The 26,114-nt window shown below is 45.0% G+C and overlaps 1 protein-coding gene across 1 annotated transcript in view; it reads left to right on the forward strand.

Annotated features, from left to right (window-relative positions):
* ttn.1 (titin, tandem duplicate 1) overlaps positions 1-26,114 on the forward strand; it is a 169,836-nt gene extending 143,722 nt beyond the window's left edge. The window contains exons 199-233 of the mRNA XM_025903492.1: positions 60-362; positions 480-776; positions 866-1,153; positions 1,278-1,583; positions 1,730-2,032; positions 2,118-2,423; positions 2,552-4,315; positions 4,472-4,765; positions 4,976-5,260; positions 5,362-5,661; positions 5,768-7,834; positions 7,958-8,260; positions 8,350-8,655; positions 9,114-9,404; positions 9,519-9,818; positions 10,858-11,163; positions 11,277-11,579; positions 11,746-12,027; positions 12,120-12,713; positions 12,855-13,142; positions 13,300-13,599; positions 13,688-13,990; positions 14,115-14,417; positions 14,508-15,092; positions 15,187-15,489; positions 15,967-16,266; positions 16,560-17,135; positions 17,399-17,704; positions 17,830-18,435; positions 18,569-23,673; positions 23,786-23,942; positions 24,288-24,778; positions 24,865-25,018; positions 25,230-25,550; positions 25,822-26,114. Coding sequence (XP_025759277.1) covers positions 60-362; positions 480-776; positions 866-1,153; positions 1,278-1,583; positions 1,730-2,032; positions 2,118-2,423; positions 2,552-4,315; positions 4,472-4,765; positions 4,976-5,260; positions 5,362-5,661; positions 5,768-7,834; positions 7,958-8,260; positions 8,350-8,655; positions 9,114-9,404; positions 9,519-9,818; positions 10,858-11,163; positions 11,277-11,579; positions 11,746-12,027; positions 12,120-12,713; positions 12,855-13,142; positions 13,300-13,599; positions 13,688-13,990; positions 14,115-14,417; positions 14,508-15,092; positions 15,187-15,489; positions 15,967-16,266; positions 16,560-17,135; positions 17,399-17,704; positions 17,830-18,435; positions 18,569-23,673; positions 23,786-23,942; positions 24,288-24,778; positions 24,865-25,018; positions 25,230-25,550; positions 25,822-26,114 — 19,589 coding nt within the window. The remainder of the gene's footprint in view (positions 1-59; positions 363-479; positions 777-865; positions 1,154-1,277; positions 1,584-1,729; positions 2,033-2,117; positions 2,424-2,551; positions 4,316-4,471; positions 4,766-4,975; positions 5,261-5,361; positions 5,662-5,767; positions 7,835-7,957; positions 8,261-8,349; positions 8,656-9,113; positions 9,405-9,518; positions 9,819-10,857; positions 11,164-11,276; positions 11,580-11,745; positions 12,028-12,119; positions 12,714-12,854; positions 13,143-13,299; positions 13,600-13,687; positions 13,991-14,114; positions 14,418-14,507; positions 15,093-15,186; positions 15,490-15,966; positions 16,267-16,559; positions 17,136-17,398; positions 17,705-17,829; positions 18,436-18,568; positions 23,674-23,785; positions 23,943-24,287; positions 24,779-24,864; positions 25,019-25,229; positions 25,551-25,821) is intronic.

Genomic DNA, 26,114 nt, shown 5'->3' on the forward strand with positions numbered 1-26,114 from the left:
TGTTTTATGAACAAGGCATCTTTGTTAATGTATTCTAACAAGAGTGTGTTCTATAACAGCTGTACCTGGACCTCCATCCACACCTTGGGTTAGCTATGTATCTAGAGAGAGTCTCACAGTCTGCTGGAATGAGCCAGTCAATGATGGTGGAAACTCTGTGGTTGGATACCATCTCCAGATGAAAGAGAGGACCAGCATCCTTTGGCAGAAAATCAATAAGACCCCAATCCCAGGAAACCAGTGGCGTGTCACAAACATCTGCCCTGGTCTTATCTATGAATTCAAGGTGGCAGCTGAAAATTCTGCTGGTATTGGAAAAATGAGCAAAACCTCAGAAGAAGTGCTTGCTATTGATGCCTGTGGTGAGTATTTTAAGTATTTAGTTTTTGCAGTTTTATGCCTTAATTATATGAGCTTACAACTGAAAATCTTTGCAGTTATTTTATTAAACTTGGACCTTTCTCACTTTAACAACACAGAACCCCCAGCAAATGTTCATGTCACTGAAGTCACGAAGAACTCGGTCAGTCTGGCCTGGCAGAGGCCTCCATATGATGGTGGCAGTAAGATTACTGGTTACAGTGTAGAAAGGAGGGAGGCACCCAGCGGCAGATGGGTGAAGGCCAACTTTACAAACATCATTGAGATGGGTTTCACTGTATCTGGACTGGCCCAGGATGAGTCTTATGAGTTCAGAGTGTATGCTAAGAATGCAGTTGGGTCTGTCAGCAATCCATCTCTCATTGCTGGACCAGTGACTTGTGTTGATGCATGTGGTGAGCATATAATCCAAAATTATATGGACATTTATTAATTACTTGTAATAATTTTATTTATACACTTGTATAAATGTTTCTCGTCACAGGTGCCCCAGCTATAGACCTTCCTCCAGAGTATCTGGATGTAGTTCAGTACAAAGCTGGAGCTACAGTTAAGCTCAGGGTAGGAATTATTGCCAAGCCTCTACCAACAATTGAGTGGCTCAAGAATGGAAAGGAGCTAGTAACAACCTCCACCGTGTCTGTTGAAAGCACAACGGACTCTTCTGCTGTTCTGATCAAGGATGCAACTCGCAATGACACAGGTTCATATGAGATCAAGATTAAGAATGTTCTGGGGTCAGCATCTGCAACCATCAGAATTGAAATCCTAGGTATTTATAAGTTATTGATTCTCACATTTCCTTACATCTGAAATCCTAACCAGTTTAAATCCAGACTATAAAGCCTCAATCATCTCATCCATCCATGTTATTTTCATTTTTTATCTTTCCTTAGACAAACCTGGACCCCCAGCTGGCATTATTAACTTCAACTCCATCACAGCAGAAAGAATTATGTTCAGCTGGGAACCTGTCCCTGAGTGTGACCAGGGAGGCTCCAAAGTCACCCACTACATTGTTGAAAGACGTGAAACCAGTAGAGTGGTGTGGTCAACAGTTTCTGAAAGGTGTGAACAGACATACATTGCCGTTGGCAAGCTGGTCCGTGGAAATGAGTATGTATTCCGTGTAATGGGTGTTAACAAGTATGGAGTTGGAGAACCACTGGAGTCAGAGCCTGTCATCGCTAAGAATGCCTTTGGTAGGTTTCACTAGAGTGGCATGGAATCCACAGCAGCTATCCTGTGTGTTTCTTCTTCTTTTTAACACATTTTATTTTTATCAGGCTTTTTTGTCATTAACTTCACTGTTATGTGATCTTAACACACCTATTGTCTGTTCTTAAAGTAACTCCTGGGCAGCCTCATACCCCTGAGGTGACCACCATTACAAAGTCCACTATGGTGGTGGAATGGGGCAAACCAGGTGTGGATGGAGGCAGTGCTGTGACAGGCTACTACCTGGAGAGACGAGACAAGAAGAGCTTGCGCTGGATCAGAGTTTATAAAGATCCTGTCACTGACACCAAACAGACAGTTTATCACTTGACAGAAGGAAATGAATACCAGTATCGTGTGTGTGCCATTAACAAGGCCGGAGAGGGACCGTTTTCTGATGCATCAGACTATTATAAGGCTGCTGACCCAGTTGGTAAGTACACTTAGATTCACAGATTTACCACAAAAGTAATGATTACTAATCTACACTCCACTTAACAAATACATGGTACTTACAGATCCACCAGATGAGCCTTGCAAGTTAAAGGTGGTGGACTCTACCAAGACTTCCATCACTTTGGGCTGGTCCAAGCCAGAATGGGATGGAGGAAGTGAGGTCACAAGTTACATGGTGGAAAAGCTTGTGGAGGGAGAAAAAGAATGGGCTATGATTACCTCCAAAGGAGAGGTCAAAACAACAGAATATGTTGTCCACAATTTAAAACCAAATGTCAACTACTTCTTCAGAGTCTCTGCTGTCAATTGTGCTGGTCGCGGAGAGCCTCTGGAGATGACTGAACCAGTGCAGGCTAAGGACATCCTGGGTAAATTCATTACTTATTGAAAATAAAATAAATTGTGTGTTCAGTATACAGCATGTATTTCTTGTTTTATATTCATGTTGCCCACATATAGTTTCCCCTGTATGACCTTCTATATACTCCCTTCCCAGAGGAGGCCCAGATTGACTCTGATGTTGCCATGAGAACTCACTACATTGTGAAGGCCGGCAAGGATGTTGAGCTGTCTGTTCCATTGAAGGGCAGACCTGCGCCCACTGCCTCTTGGAGCAAGGGCGAAGAATGCATTGACCACAATCCCAAATATGAATTCCACCATTCAGACACAAGCACAGTCCTTGTTATGCGTGAGGTGACCAGGCTTGATACTGGAAAATATACAGTAAAGATAGAGAATGGTGTGGGTGAGCCCAAGACAGTGACTCTGTCTGTCAAAGTCCAAGACACCCCAGCTCAGTGCAGGAACCTGGTCCTGAAGGAGGTGACCCGTGGAAAGGTGACTCTCTGCTGGGAGGCCCCACTTCTTGATGGCGGTGCAGAGATTACTAACTATGTTGTGGAGAAGAGAGACTCATCCAAGAGATCATACTCTGTGGTGACAAACAAATGCACAGACACAACATACACCATGGAAGATCTTTCTGAAAAGACATCCTTCTTCTTCCGTGTCTTAGCAGAGAATGAGAATGGTATCGGTGATCCATGTGAAACACATGAACCTGTTAAGGCTACAGAAACTCCAGGCCCAGTCAAGGAGGTTTCAATGAAAGATTCATCAAAGACCTCCGTCACTCTCCAGTGGCTTAAGCCAGATTACGATGGTGGTAGTATAATCTCTGACTACATTATTGAGAAGAAGGTCGAGAAAGAAGATTGGTCATTAGGAGGAACAAGCAGACAGTGTGAGTTTGAGGTAAAGAAACTGAAGGAGCACTCGAACATGTTCTTTAGAGTTGCTGCCAGGAATGAGAAAGGACATGGAGATTTTGTTGAAATTGGACCTATCAAGGTCATTGACTACATTATTACACCAGAGGCAGACCTTACAGAATATCCACATGGTAGCGTCAGCATTCGCCTGGGTCACAATGTGCACATTGAACTGCCATACAAAGGCAAACCCAGACCTTCTGTTCTTTGGATGAAGGACAACCTGCCGCTTAAAGAGAGTGATCAAGTACGCTTCAAGACAACAGAAAACAAAGCCACCCTAATGATTAAGAATGTGAAGAAGGAGAATGAGGGCAAATACACCTTAACCCTTGACAACAAAGTGAACAGGAAATCCTTCCACATCCATGTCATCACACTGGGACCACCATCAAAGCCTGTTGGACCTATCCGACTGGATGAAGTGAGAGCAGAGAGCATTATGATCTCATGGGATGAACCAAATGACTATGGTGGTGGAGACATAACTTGCTACACCGTGGAGAAACGGGATACCTCCCAAAATGACTGGAAGATGGCCTCCTCCAGTGTACAGGATACTCAATTCAAAGTCACCAACCTTATCAAAGGTGTCCAATACCAGTTCAGAGTGTGTGCTGAAAACAGGTACGGTGTCAGCGAGCCTCTGCTTTCGCAAATGGTTATTGCCAAGCACCAATTCAGACCACCAGGCCCACCAGGCAAGCCGATTGTATACAATGTTACCAACGATGGTATGACCATTCAATGGGAGAAACCTATCTACGATGGTGGCACCCCTATTCAGGGCTATCATGTGGAGAAGAAGGAGAAGAATAGCATTATGTGGCAAAAGGTGAACACTATGTTGATCAAAGAAACAGATTACAGGATTTTGGAGCTCATTGAAGGCCTTGAATACTCCTTTAGAGTCTATGCACAGAATGATGCTGGGTTCAGCCGAATGAGTGATGAGAGCAAACCAATCATGGCCGTCAGTCCAGTTGGTGAGTATGATTTCAGACCATGACATAAATCCCTTTGTTACACTTGAAAAATACAACATGCTGGAAATTTTGCATGTTTTATATAAAATCTGACTAAAATGTTGTTGGAATAAAAACACTGTGGCAAAGAGTTAAAAGGTGCATTATGCATTTCAGATCCTCCTGGCCAGCCTGATTACACTGATGTGACTAGTGACTCAGTGTCACTGAAATGGGATGCACCCAAACGTGATGGCGGTAGCAAGATTGTTGGATACAATATCGAGAAACGCCAAGGACATGGACGCTGGTTCAAGGCCAACTTGACTGATGTGCACGACTGTCAGTATACCGTCACTGGATTGGCAACAAATGAACGCTATGAGTTTAGGGTCATTGCCAGAAATGCCATGGGTGTTGTGAGTCCTCCATCCAACTCTTCTGGCATGATTGCTGTCAGAAGTGAAAATGGTGAGTAATAGCAGGAAAGAGCTTGGACAGTGTAGATATTGGGGAAGCATTAAATCAGAGTTTAAAGGGTAAATAGTATAGTTGAAGTTCAATGCTTTTGCTTCCCTTGGTTGCTACCCATGTTTTCCTCTGCTCATTTTTCCAAGAATTACCTCTACATAGCTTACTAAAGCTGCCTGCTGTAAACTAATGCCTTTTTCCCCAAACCAGCTTCTCCAAACATTGAGTTTGGCCCAGAGTACTTTGAAGGTTTGACAGTCAAGGCAGGAGACAGCATCAGGCTAAAGGTGACCATCACTGGACGCCCAGTTCCCAAAGTTGTCTGGTTCCGAGAAGGTGTGGAGATTACAAAAAAGATGATGGACATTATAACAGTTCCTGGATCCAGCACCCTCTTTGTCAGGGATGCTGATCGTTCACACTGTGGGCTCTACACTGTGGAAGCTACCAATGGGTCTGGAACCAAAAAGGAAAACATCCTTGTTCAAGTCCAAGGTTTGCATTTTTTAAGGTTTTCTCCCTATACTTCAGTCTCAATATTTACCATTCTATTCATTTCTATTCTAACTTAACTTTCTCACACCTATTTGACACAGATACACCTGGCGAGCCTGTTGGACCAATCACTTTCAGTAACATCTCAGAGGGCAAGTGCAGTCTGTCTTGGAACCCACCAGAGAAAGATGGTTGTTCTGAGATTTCACATTACATCATTGAGAAGCGTGAGACAGCCAAGATTTCGTGGGCATTGGTGTCTGATGAATGTAAGGAGTGCACCTTCCACGCAACCAAGCTCATTAAGACTAATGAGTATCAATTCAGGGTCTCTGCTGTTAACAAGTTTGGAGTTGGCAGGCCTCTGGAATCCAGTCCCATCATTGCACAGATGCAATATAGTAAGTTGTCATTTTGGAAGGTTTTAAAGATCAACATATGGAAGTTTTCAAATCTATATTGCATTTATTCAGTCATTTCCACTCACTATTAAAATTGTTTCCCCAGCCACTCCTGATGCTCCAGGCACTCCTGATGCAACTGAAGTTACAGGAGAGAGCATCACCTTGTCCTGGACTCCTCCAAAATCTGATGGAGGAAGCCCTATTCATTATTACATCCTGGAAAAACGAGAAAAGAAAACTGTCCGGTTCTACAAGGTGATCACCAAGAAGCCTATTACTGACTGTGCACATAGGGTTATCAACCTGACTGAGGATATGGAATACGAGTTCCGTGTTATGGCTGTAAATGATGCTGGTGTTGGAACTCCTAGCAACATCTCTTTACCCATCAAAGCCGCTGAGCCAAAAGATATTCCTTGCGCTCCATCAGTGGTCTGTGTTTCGGACTCCACCAGTACCTCCATCAGTTTGGAATGGACCAAGCCTGCTGATGATGGAGGCATGGAGATTCTTGGCTACATAATTGAAATGGTGAAGGGAGAAGAGGTGGAATGGAAGAGAGTAAATGAGGAGCTTGTAACTGAAACAAATTATGTGGTGACAGGTCTGCAGACAGGGGCTGAGTACAAATTCCGTGTTGCAGCTGTCAATCATGTGGGTAGAGGTGAACACAAGGAAATTCCAGAGCCTGCTCAGACAGTAGATAGGCTAACAGTGCCACAGGTAGATATTGATGCTGCCTTTAAGCAGACACACATTGTCAAAGCGGGAGGTTCAGTATGCTTGGGCATCCACTTCAGAGGAAAGCCGATTCCTACTGCCACTTGGGTGAAGGAGGAAGGAGAGCTCAGTGTCATGTCAGAGGTAACAACTACTGATGGTTACAGTTCTCTGAGCATTGAAAACTGCTCTAGAAATGATACTGGCAAATATACTGTAAACCTAGAAAATTCCAGTGGCAGCAAGGCTACTACATTTGTTGTAAAAGTCATGGACACTCCTGGACCTCCAGAGGCTGTTGCCTTCAAGGAGGTGACCAGAGGCTCAGTCACACTTATCTGGATACCTCCTCTTAATGATGGTGGAGCCAGAATCCATCACTATATTGTTGAGAGGCGTGAGGCTAGCCGCCGCACTTGGCAGCAGTCCGGTAGCAAATGCACACAGCACTACCTAAAGATACAGGACCTGCTGGAAGGAGTGCCATACTTCTTCAGAGTCTCAGCTGAGAACCAGCACGGTGTGGGTGAGGCATTTGAGCTGACTGAGCCTGTCATTGCCACTGCAGCACCATCAGCTCCAAAGAGACTGGATATCCTCGACACCACAGATAACTCTGTGTCACTAGGCTGGCTGAAACCAGAGCATGATGGCGGTAGTCGCATTCAATGTTACGTCATTGAAGCTAGGCCAAAAGGTACAGACAAATGGGTAGTTGTTGGCAACACCAAAAATCTGACCTATGTTGTTGAAAAGCTCAACAAGGGTGATGAATATGACTTCTGTGTGAAGGCTAAGAATGAAGCTGGTTATAGCAAGCCCAAGGAAACTCTGGCTCCTGTGCTGGTCAAAGAGCCTCACATTGAACCTGCTGCTGACCTCAGTGAAATCACCAACCAGCTTATCACATGCAGGTCTGGAAGCACTTTCACCATCGATGTTCCAATCAGTGGCAGACCTGCTCCTAAGGTCACCTGGAAGTTGGAGGAAATGAGACTGAAAAACACAGACAGAGTCTCAATCAAAGTTACTAAGGACAGAACCAGTATCTCAGTTAAGGAGGCCATGAGAGGAGATGGTGGGAAATACCATCTGACTCTGGAGAATGTGGCAGGAACCAGAACGTTTACTATTGAAGTTAATGTCACAGGCAGACCCAGTCCTCCAAGTGGACCAATAGAAATCTCATCAATTACTTCTGAGTCCTGTGTTGTTAACTGGCATCCACCAGAAGATGATGGTGGCACTGACATCACCAACTACATCATAGAGAAGCGTGAATCTGGCTCAACAGCCTGGCAGCTCATCAACTCCAGCGTGAAGCGCACCTCTCTCCACGTCAGTAACCTGACCAAATACATGCAGTACACATTCAGGGTCTCTGCAGAAAACAGATTTGGTGTCAGCAAGTCCACTGAGTCTGAGACTATTGTCGCTGAGCATCCTTACAGTAAGTGCTACTCTATAATGTTACTTTTGAGCTTATGAATTTATAATATTCATTTCCATCCTATTCCATAAGTTTCTTATGTTGAACTTGAATACAACAGCAATATCTAATTTCTGATCACAGCACCTGCAGGTCCACCGACAAAGCCTATAATCTTTAATGTCACTGCTAATACAATGACAATGCAATGGGAGGAGCCCTACCATGATGGTGGAAGCAAGGTGACTGGTTACTGGATTGAGAAGAAGGAAAGGAACAATATCCTGTGGGTGAGGGAGAACAAGATCCCTTGCTTTGAGTGCTCTTACAAGGTGGAAGGTCTGGTGGAAGGCCTGGAATATCAGTTCAGGGTTTATGCCATGAACAGTGCTGGACTGAGCAAAGCTAGTGAGGCCTCAAAGGGAGCAGTTGCTCAAAACCCCGTCGGTGAGTTTAGTATCACACCATGGAGAGTTTCTAAATTAATATGTGTTTAGACAAAAATGTCTGACAAACATTGTTGATTTGTTGTTTAGATCCACCGGGTAAGCCTGAAGTCACCAACGTAACAAGGACCACAGTATCCCTGAAGTGGTCGTCTCCACTGTATGATGGTGGCAGTCCAATTGTGGGCTACATCATTGAACGCAAACCATACACGTTGACTGGCGAGGGCCGCTGGCTGAAGTGTAACTACACCAACGTGACTGACAACTTCTATACTGTTACTGCGCTGGGAGAGGGAGAGCCCTATGAGTTCAGGGTTATTGCCAAGAATGCCAACCAGGTCTTCAGCAGACCCTCTGAGTCCACCGGCTCTGTGCAGTGCAAAACTGACTTTGGTAAGATTTGAGACCATGACACAGTTTCATCAACATGCCACAAAATAAATTCACAGTAAAATGAAACTTGTGTTTTCTGCTAAATCAGTATAAGCAACCAAACCGAGTCCCCGAAAGTTGATTCTGTTCATCTGGATGTTTTCAGTGGGAGAAACGTTTTGTCACTCATCCAGGTGACTTCTTCAGTCTCAGCTGACTGCAGGTTTCCCCAATCTTATAAACAGTACATTTGACTCAGTGGTGCTAGTTTCAGTCATTATGTAAATGTACTGTTTATAAGACAAAATGTTTTTCCCACTGAAAACGTCCAGATGAACAGAATCAACTTTTGGGGATTTACTTACCTGGATGATTGAGCATGCATCAAGACAACCAAACCAAGACCAAAATATTTTCAAGACATGTCAATTCAGTTTAAACAAAGTTTCAAAACCCTGTACTTCATAACCACTTGACAGAGCCTCCAAAGGCCCAGCTTGACAGCAAGCTGCTCTCTGAAACTGTGATGGTCCGGGCTGGTTCAGACCTGGTTCTGGATGCTGCAGTGGGTGGAAGACCTGATCCTAAGGCTTCTTGGTCCAAGGGAAACAGAGAGCTGGACTTGTGTGAAAAGTACCACTTGCAGTATACCCCAACTAGAGCCATGGCCATCATCAAATTCTGTGACAGAGATGACACTGGAAAATACATCCTCACAGTCAGGAACGTAAGTGGAACCAAGACTGCAGAGGTCAATGTCAAAGTGCTTGGTGAGTGGCTTTTTATTTTTAACCATTTATTTTAATGCATTCACAAATTACATTGGATGTGTTAATTTTGGACATCCTAGCATCTAAGCATTCGTACATCTGGTTTTCTTTCAGACACACCTGGAGTTTGTGAGGGCAGCATTGAGATCAGTAAGATAACGGAGGAATCCTGCACTCTGAGCTGGAAGCCTCCTCTTGAAGATGGTGGTGATGACGTCTCTCACTACATTGTGGAGAGGCGTGACACAAACAGACTTAACTGGGTAATAATGCATGCCGAATGCAAGGAACTGACCTGCAACATCACCGGGTTGATGAAAAACACAGAGTACCTGTTCAGGGTGCGGGGAGTCAACAAGTACGGGCCTGGAGTCTATCTCCAGTCAGAGCCCATGGTCGCCAGAAACACCTTTAGTAAGTATAACAGCCACATCCTTATGAAACAATACCTGGTTAGTTACTGACATCATCATACAATCCGAGCACTGTTTTTTTAAATGTCAAAAATCCAAATTTACACAAAAAACTACAAGAGAAACCCACAAGTACTGGTAGTAGGTCACATACAGAAGACATTACATTTTTACAAGTATTCACAATACCTTACTTTTAATCTACAACACCAATACACATTCATTTCAAGTTTTCAATCAGACTGGTGATCGGTAACCAGATTTTCTTTGTTTGACAAAGACTATCTGTAATACATTTCCTAATTCCTTCACCCACATAAGGTCTGTTTCAGATTTCCAGGATTGAACAGTGTGGGTCAGAAAATGCCTTGGCATCAGAAAGTGTGACATACAGATACTGTTAAACATTTGGCAAACAAGGCAAGAAGTAATTTAATCTCATATAGTGGGAAAAATACAGTCTGTGAACCACATTAGAGTATGCTGACCATTCAAGGTGATAGTTTTGGTATTTTTCAAACTTTTATTCACACTTCACCTCCCAGTCTACCCAGAATACATCTGAAAATGCACCATTCAAGTTTTGCTGGATGGTGTGAAGTTAAAAACCTAGCTTCTTAAAGAAGGACAGTAAATGTCTCGAGAGTTTCAGGAGCTGTGTGATGTTTTTGCTGTGCAGTGGAGTCCTAAACAACTATGCCTATGTTGTAACAGGGTGCAGGCTTAAATGTCCGCTGTAGTTGTTGGAAAGAGCTGAGGAATGCTGGACTGATAACTGAAAAATGTTGAGATACTAGATAATGCAATCATTTTTATGGTATTAATGCATCCCACCACTGAAAGAGGCAAGTCTGTTTCATTTTCCTGTCCCAGAAGTATTTCTTTTTTCTTATGCTAAACAAAAGTAAATGGAGATACAGAAGCTGTCAGGTTTGTGCCTCCATATAATCAAAAGGTTTTTGATGTATTTTGATTTGCAACAATAGTTACTCTAGACACTTTGTAAATGAACTCTACATCACCTGTCATCTCTCCTGCAGCTGTGCCATCTCCTCCTGGTGCTCCAGAGATCCTGGCATCAGGAAAGGACTTTGCCACCATTGAGTGGCTGAAACCAGAGAGCGATGGAGGTAGCCCATTAATCCATTACCTAGTTGAGAGACGTGAGAGAAAGAGTGCTCGCTGGGTGAAGGTGAACAGGGATGGTGCTCACTTAGACACCACGCTGAAGGTGTCCGGTTTGACTGAAGGCAACATCTACCAGTTCAGAGTGACGGCCATCAACAAGGCTGGAGAAAGTGAGCCCAGTGAGGTTTCTCTATATGTTGTCTGCAGAGTGCCAACATGTAAGTCGAGTTTGTTCAGTAACAAAAACTTCCACATTTTTATCCATTTATATTTAATTATCAGTGAATGCTTCATGATATCTCTTCTATATCTTTTTACGATGTTCCTTCAGGTACCCCTGCTCCTCCTTCTATTCCTCGTATCACTGACACACACGCTGACAGCATCAGCCTGGCCTGGTCCCGACCCGTAGAGGATGGAGGAGCTGATGTGATTGGCTATATTCTAGAGATGAAGGAAGTGGGAGCAGAAGAATGGAAGAAGGCCCATGAAAAGACCCTGCGTACCACAGAGTATGTAGTAACTGGACTTTCGGCTGGCAAGAAGTACTGCTTCAGAGTGGCCGGCATTAACATTAATGGTACAGGAGACTTCAGTGACCCATGTGCTGAGACCGAGCCAGTGGAGAGAATTGGTAAGTAAAACTTTCGAAGATTGTAAACTTAAATGCATTTGTATTTGATTTAAAGTTGTGGCATTTCTTCTTCCACTACAGTTTATTTGCAAGTCTTTCCAGATATGGTAACTTTGACATTACTTTATCACCAAGATTACAAACCTGTCATTGTCACCTCACACAGAAACTCCTGATTTCGAGCTCCATGACGACCTTAAGAAGACTATCTGCTTGCGGGCCAGCGGCTCCCTTCGCTTATTTGTTCGTGTCACTGGTCGTCCTGCTCCTACAATAACGTGGAGCAAGCCTGGTGTTGACCTCCACAACAGAGGCTTCATTGAGGTCACCAACACTTCCACCACTCTCATTATTGACAAAGTCAACCGCTACGATGCTGGCAGGTACACTCTGGTGGCGGAGAACTCTGCCGGGAAACAGGAAGTCAGCATTTTGGTCAAGGTTTATGGTAGGTTGAATGGATTATTTATTTTGATTTTAATGTGTTACAGAAATTTTTATGAACTGGCCTTTTGACTAAAATATGTGCTTTTTTTGTAGATACTCCTGGACCAATTGGGCCAATCAAAATGAAGGAACTGACCAAGGAGTCTGCAACCATCTCTTGGGATGCTCCAACTGTGGATGGCGGTGCTCCTGTCAGCAACTACATCATTGAGAGGCGTGAAGCGTCCATGAGAGCCTACAAGACAGTCACAGCCAAATGCAGTAAAACATCTTACAAGATCGATGGCCTGATGGAGGGCATGCTGTATTATTTCCGTGTTCTCCCTGAGAACATCTATGGTATTGGAGAGCCCTGTGAGACACCAGATGTCATCCTGGTTTGCGAGGTGCCTCTGCCACCACAAAAATTGGAAGTGATCGATGTCACCAAGAGCACTGTCACCCTGGGCTGGGAGAAACCGGAACATGATGGTGGCAGCAGACTGATAGGCTATGTCGTTGAAGCCTGCAAGTTCGGTACCGACAAATGGATGAAGGTGGCTACATTGAAGCTCACTGACTTTGAGCACACCATTGAGAAGCTGAATGAGAAGGAGCAGTATTTGTTCAGAATCAGAGCCATCAACAGCCGAGGAGCCAGTGAACCCAAAGAACTTGTTGCAGCTGTCACTGTACAGGAACAGAGAGGTAACAAACAAAACCAACTTGTACTACTTGCAGTTAAAAATGTTTTTACAGCTTAAGGCAAAGCAAAATTGACAAAAACTCACAAAGTTGTTGTTCAGTTCACACTTTTTCCTAACTATATTCTAATCTCTCCCTTTCCAGTAATGCCAGTAGTGGACTTCTCTGGTATTCCTCAGAAGGTTGTCAATGTGCTGGCTGGCAAGACCCTGGATCTGGACCTGCCTGTCATCGGCAGACCTCCTCCTGTTTGCTCCTGGTACTTTGGTGACAACAGGATAAAAATCACAGACCGTGTCAAGATCAAGAGTACTGGCAAGTTCACCAAACTGACGATGTCTGACACCACCATCGATGACACTGGTGACTACACCCTGGAGGTGAAGAATGCTGTCGGTGTCATCACTGAGGTCATCAAAGTCGTCGTTCTCTGTAAGAAACCAACCCTGATTTAGTATTGCTTATATTTTTGCTACCAAGTCAAGTTTAGCTATTTCTGTATTGGCAGTGGTATAGGTAATATTAACATTTAGCTTTACGTACATTCAGGTGAGTGTAACGTTTAATTTTATGAAACTTTATTTACTAGCTAAACCTGATGAGCCAAAGGGACCCATCAGGTTTGACGAGATTGATGCCACCACCGTCACTTGCAGTTGGGATCCTCCAATCAGAGATGGTGGAGCTCCCATCAGTGGCTATGTGGTGGAGCAGCGTGACGCCCACAGACCTGGTTGGGTGCCTGTCTCTGACTCTGTCAGCCGACCAATGTTTAAATTTGATAACCTGATCGAGGGAGATGAGTATGTCTTCCGTGCAGCTGCTGTGAATCGTTACGGCACTGGAGAATTCCTGCAGTCTGAGATTGTCACCTGCAGAAGCATGAAGAGTAAGACTGCTATCATTACTTCAAATATTATATTTGGTTGATACATATGATGGTAACAGTGCTAACATGTTTTCCCTTCCCTCATCAGATGTTCCTGGACCACCTGGCCGTCCAGTTGTTTTCGATGTTTCTCGTGATGGTATGACTGTGGCTTGGGAGCCGCCAGATGAGGATGGTGGCCTTGAAGTTTCTGGTTACATCATTGAACGGAAAGAAGTCAGGGCTGATAGATGGGTGCGTGCCAACAAGAACCCTGTAACCATGACTAGATACCGGTCTACTGAGCTGATCGAGGGTCTTGAGTACGAACACAGAATCACTGCCATCAATACCAGAGGACTTAGCAAGCCAAGCCTGCCATCTAAACCAGCAGTGGCAACAGATCCCATTGGTAAGACAACATTTTGATATAAATCTAGAATTTTAGACATATGTGTGTGTGACATGACACTTGACATTGAAAGTCACAAAAGAGCAACAGACTACATACTGATATTGTTCTGTTCCCCAACCAGATCCACCTGGCTGTCCTCAGAATCCAAGGATCACTGATACCACAAAGTCCTCTGTGTCACTGGCTTGGAGTCCTCCTGATGATGAGGTAGACGCTAGGGTAGATGGTTACCTGATTGAGATGCAGAAGGTGGGCACTGTGGCCTGGATCAAATGCAACACCACACCATCTCTCATTTGTGAGTACACACTGACCAACATGCCACAAGAAGAGCAGTTCAAATTCCGTGTGATGGCCTGCAATGCTGGTGGCTGTGGAGAGCCCGCTGAAGTGCCTGGAACAGTTACTGTGACTGAGATGCTTGGTAAGAACAAACAGACTTTCTCCAAGATGATGTGTGTACAACTAAAACTAGTACAGAATGGACCTAACTTTTGGTATCAATATTTTCCAGAATCTCCTGAATATGACCTGGAGCTGAAATACAAAGATCTGTACGTGGTCCGCTATGGAGGAGTGCTTAGATTATCTGTACCCGTTAAAGGTAAACCTCAGCCAACCTGCAAGTGGTCAAAGGATGGCGGTTTAGTGTCTGCCAGGGCTATGATTGCCTCCACTGAAGATGCCAGTGAGCTTGTAATCAAGGGAGCTGAGAGGAGTGACTCTGGTGTCTATGATCTCCTGCTGGAGAATAAGGTTGGCAAGAAGAAAGTCCAAATCAAGGTGAAGGTCATTGGCAGACCAAGTGCTCCAGAGGGACCAATAGTCTTTGAGGAGATTCAGGCCAACTCTGTCAGGCTGTCCTGGAAGGCACCTATTGATGACGGTGGCTCAGAAATCCTTGGTTATATTGTGGAAAGACGTGAGGCAACCAGAAATGCCTGGTATACTGTAGACTGTAGAGTGACTGAAACTCAGCTGCTTGTTAAGGGCCTGAAGGAGGGAACAGAGTATCACTTCAAGGTCACAGCTGAAAACTCTTTTGGTATCAGTGCATCCCTGAAGTCTGAACAGCCACTGGTACCCAAGACTCCTCTCTGTAAGTATTCCTTGATTATTTTTGTTTTGTTTTTTTCAAACCCTTCAGGCTTGTATTCAGTAACAATTTAAAAATTCCCCATCTTTCAAACCAGGTTCCCCTGAGCCTTCAACTACCCCGCCAGAGATTATGGATGTCACCAAGAGCTCAGTGGCACTTGCATGGTCCAGACCAAAGGATGATGGAGGATCTGCTATCACTGGTTACTTTGTTGAGTACAAGGTGGTGTCTGCTGAAACATGGTCCCGTCATGAGGCCAAGATAACCTCCACTATGTTTAGTCTACCTGGACTCACCCCAGATACGGACTACCAGTTCCGCATTGTTGCTGTCAATGACATAGGCGAGAGTGAGGCAGGTCCTGTGTCGGACCCAGTCACATGCAAAGATCCATTCGGTGAGTCTCATGTCCTTAAAAGTTTTTGTTAGGTTTGGATTTTGTTTCTGCCACATGCAAATGTTCAGAAACTAGAAGTAGGCAACTTTCGTCTGGAATTTCACACATTTTGGCATTACATTTTTTTGTGAAACCTTTTGCATTTAGGTATTCCAAATAAGCACACATTTTAGAAACATGAGGGGACCTTGAGCTAACATAAACCCTACCAGTAACCTGTGATTGGTCTTTGGTAACCAATGTTAGAAGTGAAATGCACTAGGTCGCTGAGGGATTTTAAACAGATGTGTTTAAATTACATTACAATCTTATGTAATCTTATGTAATCAGTGTAATGAGTTACAGTTGTACAATCAATTACTTGATCTTGTCAGTCTATTGAAGTAGGTAGGTAGGCTGAGAGTGCAGACCCTCTCTCACTGTGTTTTAAAAAGAGAGAAAAACATTATATAGGCTCACCCTTTTCTCTCCTTTCAGACAAGCCCAGTCAACCAGGTGAAATTGACACAGTGAACGTGAGTAACAACTTCATCACAATCCGCTGGCAAGCTCCAGAGTGTGATGGTGGAAAGGAGGTGCTGGGCTATTGGGTGGAATACAGGAAGTCCACAGAGAGCACCTGGAAAAAGTGTAACAAGGAGAGACTTAAGGAAAAGGAGTTCACGACACCTGGACTAGCTGAGGCCACAGAATATGAATTCAGGGTGTTTGCTGAGAATGAGACGGGAATGAGCAGGCCTCGTAGGACTGCCACATGTATCAAAACCAAACTGACTTGTGAGTACCTAAGAATATATTTATATTTATTTACAGGGATAATACATAGAAACATTCCTATTTGTGATTAAATGGCAACTAGTGCGTACATTGTATATACCAGTATATACAATGTATGCCCACTGGTACAGGCCATATCCATGGGTATGGTTTTAAGTTATAATGTTATAATTCAATACAATACTATTACAAAAAAATAAACAGTATGAAAAAGACATATTTAGACGGAGTTACCATATATAGAGTATGCTGTTTATTTTTTATAAATATGCTTCTTTGTTTTGTATTTCCAGCTGAAACTAAACCAAGCCTGAGAAAAGAAATGGATGAAGTAACTGCCAAACTTGGCCAGCCTGCAGTTATGAAGTGCCAGATTATTGGAAGACCTGTTCCTGAAATAAAGTGGTATCATGCAGGCAAGGAAATTATCGAGTCTCGCAAGTACGAGATGAGCTCTGACGGCCGCAACCACTCCCTGTCAATTATGACTGACCAGCAGGAAGATGAAGGCGAATACACCTGCAAGGCCATCAATGACGCTGGAGAAGCAGAGACCACAGGCATGTTGGTTTTGGAGGCGGCTCCATCATTCCATCCTGACTACCCACTGAAGGAAATCTATTTTGCTGGCCTTGGAACTACTCTGCGTATCCATGCTGTTTACATTGGCCGTCCTGAGCCAAAGATCATGTGGCTGCATGGGGCAAAGACTCTGGAAAACACAGAGGACATAAGCATTGAGACCACTGAGCACTACACACATCTGGTCATCAAGAACGTGCAGCGCAGAGTCCATGGAGGCAAATACAGAATAAGACTGCACAACCACTTTGGCCGAGCTGACACCGCATTCAGTGTTGAAATCTACGGTATGGTCTATGTTAATTACCTCCAGAAATTCAATTCAATTCAGTTTTATTCACACAGCGCCAAATCACAACAACAGTCGCCTCAAGGCGCTTTATATTGTAAGGTAGACCCTACAATAATACATACAGAGAAAAACCCAACAATCGTATGACCCCCCTACAAGCAAGCACTTTGGCGACAGTGGGAAGGAAAGTGCAGCGATGCATGCATTTGTAAGCGTGAAATTATCCAATTTGTAAATATATCATACCTCTATTCCTAGACAAACCTGAGATACCTCAGGGTCCCATTGTTCTGGATGCCCTGCTGAAGAACTCAGTGATCATCAGCTGGAAGCCTCCCAAAGATGACGGTGGCTGCATGATTACGAACTATATTGTGGAGAAGCGTGAGGACAGGGAGGACTCAGAGTGGGAACTGGTGTCGTCATCCATCAATGGCACATCCTGCCGTGTGCCCAACCTCATCGAGAGTGCTGGATACTTCTTCCGGGTCTATGCCCAGAATCGCTATGGCAACAGCGAGCCACTGGAGCTAACTTCCCCGATCCTCATCAAGAGTCAGCTGGGTATGTTTAATAAAAGTTCATATTTTAAAAAGTAAAGATTGAAAGGCAATATTTCACAATGGGTCATATATACAGAGATGCAAAATACTGACAGTGGTTTCATAAATAAATATTCCTGTTCACAGAGAGACCATCGCCACCTCTATCACCAGTTGTTTCTGGAATTACTAAGGATTCCTGCGTGGTTTCCTGGAAACCTCCTCTCAGTGATGGTGGATCCAAGATCAAGAGCTACCACCTGGAGAAGAAGAACAAAAAGGACAAGCGGGAATGGACTGAATGGACTCCAGTGACCACAGATGAAATCAAGCAAACAGTCTTTTCTGTGAAGCGCCTGACAGAGGGTGTCGAGTACATCTTCCGTGTCAAATGTGAGAATCTTGGAGGGCAAAGTGACTATAGCGAGGAGACCACTCCCATCATTCCAACCGCAGCTGTCGAGATCCGTGCTCCTGCCTTCAAGGAGGAGCTGAGGAACATGAGTGTCAAGTACAAGAGCAATGCTACCCTTGTCTGTAAGATTACAGGACAGCCCAAGCCTGTAATTAAATGGTTCAGACGAGGAAAAGAGGTCCATTCTGATGGAAAGAAGATCAAGATCCAGGAGTTTAAGGGAGGTTACCACCAGCTGGTCATCACAGAGGCTGACGAGGAAGACTCCACTGTTTACCAGATTAGGGCCACCAACCAGGGAGGCTCCATCTGTGCCACTGTCTCTCTGGATGTTGAAAGTAAGCTCCGAAATGCTATCTTACATAAAAAAAATAACTATGAAATGTAAAAAACAAAAAACGATGTAATTATAAGAGCTATTTAGATTCAGATATATCATGAAATCTCAAACAACTTTTTTCTGATTTCTAGTTCCTGCCAAGATCAACCTGCCAAAGAACCTGAAGGACAAGGAAGCCATCCCTGCCCTGCGTGGAGAGGTGGTTAATATCAAGATTCCTTTCAGTGGAAAACCAGATCCTGTCATCACATGGCAAAAAGGACAAGATCTAATTGACAGCAATGGACACTACCAGGTCATTGTCACCAGATCATTCACTTCTTTGGTGTTTCCCAATGGAGTAGAGAAGAAGGACGCTGGTTTTTACATCGTCTGTGCCAAGAACAGATTTGGCATTGACCAGCAAACAGTTGAGCTGGATGTAGCTGATGTGCCTGATCCTCCACGTGGTGTCAAAGCCAGTGATGTCTCGAGAGACTCTGTGACACTGAACTGGGTGGCACCAGCAAATGATGGTGGCAGTAAGGTCATCAGCTATATCATTGAGAAGTGCCCCACCACAGCTGAGAGGTGGCAGCGTGTTGCCCAGTCCCGTGAAACCCATTACACAGTTACCAATCTGTTTGGCGGAACGAGCTATCAGTTCAGAATTATTGCTGAAAACAAGTTTGGACAGAGCGCCCCATCTGAGTCAAGCGGACCTGTCATGACAAAAGAGGACAAATCCCGAGTTCTGCTCTATGACAGGGAGGTTGATGATACAGGATATGTGCCCAGGAGCAAGGCTCCACACTCTGATGCCAAAAATCTGCACAACAAATTTGCCATTGCAGAGGAATTGGGCAGAGGGCAGTTCGGCATTGTCCACCGCTGTGTTGAAATTAGCTCTGAAAAGACTTACATGGCTAAATTTGTCAAAGTGAGAGGTGCTGATCAGACATTAGTAAAGAAAGAAATTGCAACACTGAATTTGGCCAGACATGCCAATTACCTTCTCCTCCACGAGTCCTTCGACAGCCCGGAGGAGCTGGTGATGATCTATGATTTCATCTCAGGTGTTGACATATTTGAGCGCCTCAGTATAGCAGAGTTTGAGCTTAATGAGCGTGAAATTGTTAACTACATCAGGCAAGTCTGCTCAGCTCTTGAGTTCCTTCACGCTCAGAGTTATGGACACTTTGATATCAGACCTGAGAATATTATATACACTACTAGAACCAGCTCGAATGTGAAGATTATTGAGCTGGGACAGTCCAGACACCTGACTCCTGGAGACCAAATCAAGATTCAATATACCACAGCAGAGTATGCTGCCCCTGAGATCCACCAGTGTGACATGGTTAGCACAGTCACTGACATGTGGTCGGTTGGTGTTCTCGCCTATGTGCTTCTTAGTGGCCTTAATCCATTCACAGCTGAAACCAACCAACAGACGATCGACAACATTTCCAGTGCAGCCTACAGCTATGATGATGAATCCTTCAAGCAAGTCAGTGTCGAAGCATTAGACTTCACAGACCGCTTAATGACAAAGGAGCGTAAGCATCGGATGACTGCAGCTGAGGCACTGGCACATCCTTGGCTCACCAAACCTGTAGAGGAGATCAGTGCCAGAGCAATCCCAACTGGCAGGCACAAGAGATACTACCAGACAATGGTGAGGAAAGAGTGGAACACTGTTGTCTCTGGTGCCCGTGTGGCTAGCGGGGGTTCCATTAGGTCTCAGCGTGGAGTCTTTGTTGCTAAGGTGAAAATTGCACCATTTGAGCATGGTCCTCTTGCAGGGCAGATTGGCCACGCAGTGGTGAATGAGGGTGACAACGTGAAGTTCATTTGCAACATTGACAACTATGATAGCACTACTGAAGTAACATGGTACTGTGGTGTCAGGCAACTTGAGGCTAGTGACAAGTATGAAATTGAATATGAAGATGGTCTGGCAGTAATCACCATCAATAAGGTCACAAGAGCAGATGATGGCACGTACAGATGCAAGGTTGTAAATGAGTATGGTGAGGACAGTGCCTACGCTGAGCTGTTTATCAGCAGTGTTAGGTCTTACCGCAATTTCTTCACTGCCCGTGTGGTTAAGAGAACAAAGCGCAGAGTAGATACTGCCAGAATGCTTCAGAAGCCACCAGAGTTTACACTTCCTCTGGTCAACCATACAGCTTATATTGGTGAGGATGTGCGCTTTGGTGTTACCATTACTGTGCACCCTGAACCTCGTGTCATCTGGCACAAATCTGGACAAAAGCTTATCCCTGGACATGATGACAGGAAATACACTTTCATTAGTGACAAGGGCTTGTACCAGCTGATTATCCACAATGTGGAGACTGAAGATGATGCAGAGTACAGTGTTGTGGCCCGTAACAGGTATGGGGATGACAGCTGCAAGGCTCGTCTCACTGTTGTTCCTCGACCTAAACCAGCAGATCTCACCCTGAGGCCCATGTTTAAACGTGTGCTTGCAAATATCGATTGTAAGGAGGGCCAGGACATACGTTTTGAGATCAGAGTATCTGGTCGTCCATCACTGAAATGGGAGAAGGATGGCACGCCTTTAGCTTTTGGACCATCCATCGAGGTTGTCCATGAGGGCCTGGATTACTACATTCTTCATGTGAAGGACACTCTTCCTGAGGATTCTGGTGTGTACAGAGTTACTGCTACCAACTCTGCTGGATCCGCCAGTTGCCAGGCCACACTGAAAGTGGAGCGCACCACTCATGTAAAGAAGGAATATGAGCCCAGTGAAAAGGAGAAGCAAAAGATTGCCAGAAAGGAAGAATTAGACAAAAAAGTTAGGCTCTCTCAGATTTTGGCTGGCACTGTTGTCACCCCTCTACCACCTGCAGCAGTAGAAGCTGTCAGGGAAGCCGCCACCATGTTTAAACCTGCTGTTACAACTAAGAAGGGTGAGAAGACTGAAGCTGAGATACAGAAAGAACAAGAGGAGAGGAAGAAGAGAGCAGATGAGAAGAGACTGCGTATGCCCTATGTTGTCCCCACACCTCGTATCGTTAACCCAGCTATTCTTGAAGAAGATGTAGAAATAAAACACTTCAAACCACTTTCTGACATGAAATGGTATAAGAAACTGCGGGATCAGTATGAATTCCCTGAGCCAATGGAGAAAATCCCACAGAAAAGGATGAAGCGTATCCGTCTGTCCCGGTGGGAGCAGTTCTATGAGGTACCAATCAGGATTAAGGACCAATATAAGCCAAAGTGGCGCATTTCATCTATGACTCAGGATGACTTGGAGACTGTGAGGCCAGCAAGGCATCGCACTCCTTCTCCTGAGATGGAGACCTACCGCAGAATCAGGAGGAGGTCTCTAGGTGACCTGTCAGATGAGGAGCTGCTGCTTCCTGTGAATGAGTATCTGTCCATGAAGAGAACTGAGGAGGAGAGGCTTCGTCTGGAGGAAGAACTAGAGCTTGGCTACTCTGCTTCTCCACCTAGCCTTAGTCCAGTTCGCTTTGAGTTGTCTGCCCTGCGTCCCTCATCTCCTAGAAGGGTCTACGGTGAAGAGGAAGAGGAAGAAGAAGTTCACAGATATGATTCCTACAGAATTCCATCCAAATATGAGGCTGGCCCAAGTTTTGTTGATCTCCGCCAGCGTCATGACAAAACAACTTATAAACCTCCAAGACAAAAGCAGAGGGTGTATGAAGAAAGAGAGGACCAGGAGCTGCTGCGGCCACACACGACTGCTCAGAGAATCACCTCATACAAGAGTGAACTCAAACGAATGGAGTTTGAGGAGAAGACACGAATCTCAAAAAAGGAAAGCACTGTTGCTGTTTCAAGAATCTCTGAAGTCACAGAATCTGAGCACCTGACAGCTTTTACCTCAGAATATATCCCTAAACCAATCAAAAAGCTCCCAGAGCCCGTGAGGAAAAGATCCCCTACCCCAGAAAAGGCTGTCAAGACAGATGTGACACTCCCTAAGGTTGACTTCATGTCCAGGTATGAGGAGAGAAAGCAGGCTCTGAGATCAGAGAGAAGATCTGTAGAGAGAAAGGTTGAGGTGGTGACCCAAGCACCCTTCAGCCTTGACCATCCCCCACGCATTACTGTCAGGATGCGATCTCATCGTGTACCCTATTGGTCCAACACAAGATTTACCCTGAATATCCAGGCCAAACCTGAACCTGAGGTCAAGTGGTTCCACAATGGAAAAGAAATCCATGAGAGCAGCAAATATACCATGACCAACATCAATGGAGTCCTGACTCTCCAGATCATCAACTGTATGACTGAAGATTCTGGCACTTACCGTGTGGTTTGCAAGAATGCCAAAGGAGAGACTTCTGACTATGCCACACTAGATGTAGCAGATGAATACGCTGCCTTCTCTTCACTTCGCAAAGATGAGGAGCCTCCATCTGCCCATCTGCCAGAGATGACCAAAACAGAGATATATCACGTCTCATCCTCTAAAACATTAGTAACGGAAGCTGTAACTGAGACTGTGAAGGAGACCACTACTGTTGTTGAGAAGCCAAAGGAGAAGCCCAGTGTCCCTGCCAAAATTCTGACTAAGCCACAGTCCCTCACTTTAGAGGAGGGACACACTGCCAGATTTGAGTGTGATGTGGATGGTGAACCAGCACCTTCTATAAGCTGGCTGCGTGAAGGAGCAGTTGTTGCTCCCTCTGCCCGACACCACATTGTGTCTACTCAGTACAACTCCTCCTTTGAGATCTCCTCTGTTGAGATTTCAGATGAAGGCAGCTACACTCTCTTAGTCGAAAACCCTGGAGGCAAACAAGAAGCCCATTTCACCCTGACCATCCGGAAGTCTGAGTCAAAGGAGAAAGTGGTTGCCCCTCCCAGAGTCACTTCTCCAGAAGCTAAATCCCCTCTTGCAAAGTCCCCTGAACCGGTCAAATCTCCCCAGAGGGTGAAATCCCCTGAGCCAGTCAAGTCACCACAGAGAGTGAAGTCTCCAGTCTCGCCAAAATCCCCAACACCAAAATCTCCAACACCAAAGTCCCCAACCCCAAAATCTCCTACTCCCAAATCCCCAGTCACATCTCAGAAGGAACAAACGATTTCTCCAATCAAGCCAAAGAGAGTGATGTCACCGCCTCTTGGAAAGAAGCCGTCCTTCTCTGTTGGGCTGAGTGACATCACAGCGTACTCCGATTCTGTTGTGAAGCTGTCAGTAAAGTTGACAGGAGAGCCCAAACCTACAATCTCGTGGATGAAGGATGGAAAGGTAACCTAATCAAACACTTGAACTATTCCAGAATTTGTTTTTAATAATATTTAAGGGAAATGCATCATATTTACCTTATTTAGAAATCCAGTCATATTTTCTGTATGGGCAGGTTTTGTCTCAAGGTGGAAAGTATGAATTATTTGAGGATTCTGGCTCAGCTCATCTCGAGATCTGTGAATTGGAGGCCTCTGATAGTGGGGTGTACAAGTGCACTGCTACAAACAGCGCTGGAGCAGTTTCAACTACGTGTACTGTCAGTGTACAAGGTAAGTCTACACCTGATTTGTACACCTACAAATGTTTAAACCAGAGGTGTCAAAATTACGACTGCATTTCAGTGAAATTGGAGACTGCAGAATTTTTAAAACTTAGGAGCTGGGTAAAGTGATACCCATTTTTATTTTCAGCCATTTTCCATTGTGGAGGACAAAAGGTCCAGGCCTTAAACCTCATGTGTGTTCTCCCATTTAACTCCAAAGAGTCGTGCTGACAGATTTCTTTCTTTATCACAGCAGCTTTTTCGTTATCATGTGGAGCTGTGTGTAAAATGAGCGTGACACGCCTAGTTTAAACTCTTTCCTGACATAATGTCTTTCTTACGTCTTTTCTAGGCTCAAAGAGCTCCAAAACAAAAGCTGAACTCTCTGAGGAAGTTCTAAAAAGAGAAATGATCCATGAAGAAATCTCGTCTTCTGTAAAGGAGGTGAAGACCTCCCACAGCCAGATGTCGATCACAGAGGGCCAGTCTCTAACACTGAGGGCAAGCGTCCCTGGTGCCTCTGACGTCAGATGGATCCTAAACGGGGTTGAACTGACCAACTCGGAGCAGTACAGATATGGAGTATCTGGAAGTGACCACACCCTAACCATCAGGACGGTGACCGAGCATGAGCAGGGGATCCTCACGTGTGAAGCGCAAACACAGCGAGGACTGGTCCGGTGTCAGTTTAACACCACGGTCACCACCAAGCAATCAGACGCGCCTCATTTTCTGGTGCAGCCCAGGTCCCAGAATGTTAATGAAGGACAAAATGTGAAATTCACGTGTGAAATTGCAGGAGAGCCTTCTCCTGAAGTGGAGTGGTTGAAAGACAACATGATTGTGAGTGTTTTCTTCAGAAAATTTATGGAAAATCAGTCAGTTGAATTAGTCTTTAAGCCAATTCTAAATTACTTAACTGTTTGCAGATATTTGTCACATCAAACTTGAAACTGAGCCGCTCTAAGAATGTGTATACTCTGGAGATACGTGAAGCCACAGTTGCAGACAGTGGGAAATACACAGTAAAGGCCAAAAATCAGTTTGGACAGTGCTCTGCAACTGCGTCCCTCAACGTCCTCAGTAAGTTACTGCCGCTACATTTCAGCCACCGTGTCACAGTGTGTTTAATTAGCTTGTATGCTAATGAGTCTTGGAGTGCACCAAAGCCACTATTTAGTGGAAATCCAAGGCACTTGAGCACCCTCAGCTTACACTCAGTGTACGCAAATGGTTTGCAGTAACTGTGCACATTGTGATATGAGCCATGTGCTTGTCATCTGCGTCCTTACAGCTCTTGTTGAAGAACCGACAAAAATTATAATCGCAGAACAAAGAGCTTCTACTGACACTGCAGCGAGCATGCAGAAAAGATTCATGGCCTCCTCAGTTCACATGGAAGCAGCTTCCATGCAGGCCAGCAGTGTCAGCAGCAGCTCCCACACTGCTGCTGCCGGGTTTTCATTTGAGAGCATGTCTGCGACTAGCATGTCAGCCACGATGGCCGAGTCGGTGGTTTCCATGAGCTCCAGGAGCACGATGATGGAAATGTCTGCTCATACGCATGCCGAGTCCTCGTCCTCACTGAAGGCCCTCACCACGGGGATTAAAAGAGGTGAGACGACTTTCAAAATGTGCATGTAAACTCAGACAGCAGGACCCGAATGAGTTTCTGTGTGACAGCAAGTGTAATGGTGAAAGCATTGTGGCATTTCTCGTTTCCTCCTCTCAGCATTTTCATCAGCTTATGATTCAAATATCTGCACTGATATGTTTGCAACAACATACGAGGGAAGACGAACACATGGTTGTCACCAGCAGCCTGCTGTTCTCACACAGCCTTTGACCGTAACAGAGTCTTGATCCAACGTTCTCTTCTCTAACAGGTACTCCACCAAAGGTCGAAGCGCTTCCAGAGGATGTGTGCGCAGAGCCGGGGAAGTCTCTAACCGTAGTGGGGATGTTCTCCGGAGACCCCGCACCCTCTGTCCAGTGGGTCCGCTCAGGTCGGACGCTCCCCAACGGGGATGAGCGATACCACGTGGAGAATACCACCGACCTCTCCACCCTCGTGATCTCTGCAGTGAAGGAGGCTGATGCCGGAGCGTACACCCTCAGACTGTCCAACGAGCTCGGCTCCGACTCTGCAACCGTCAACATTCGCATTCGGTCCATGTAA

The sequence above is a fragment of the Oreochromis niloticus genome, linkage group LG16, assembly GCF_001858045.2.
Source record: "Oreochromis niloticus isolate F11D_XX linkage group LG16, O_niloticus_UMD_NMBU, whole genome shotgun sequence".
NCBI lineage: Eukaryota > Metazoa > Chordata > Actinopteri > Cichliformes > Cichlidae > Oreochromis > Oreochromis niloticus.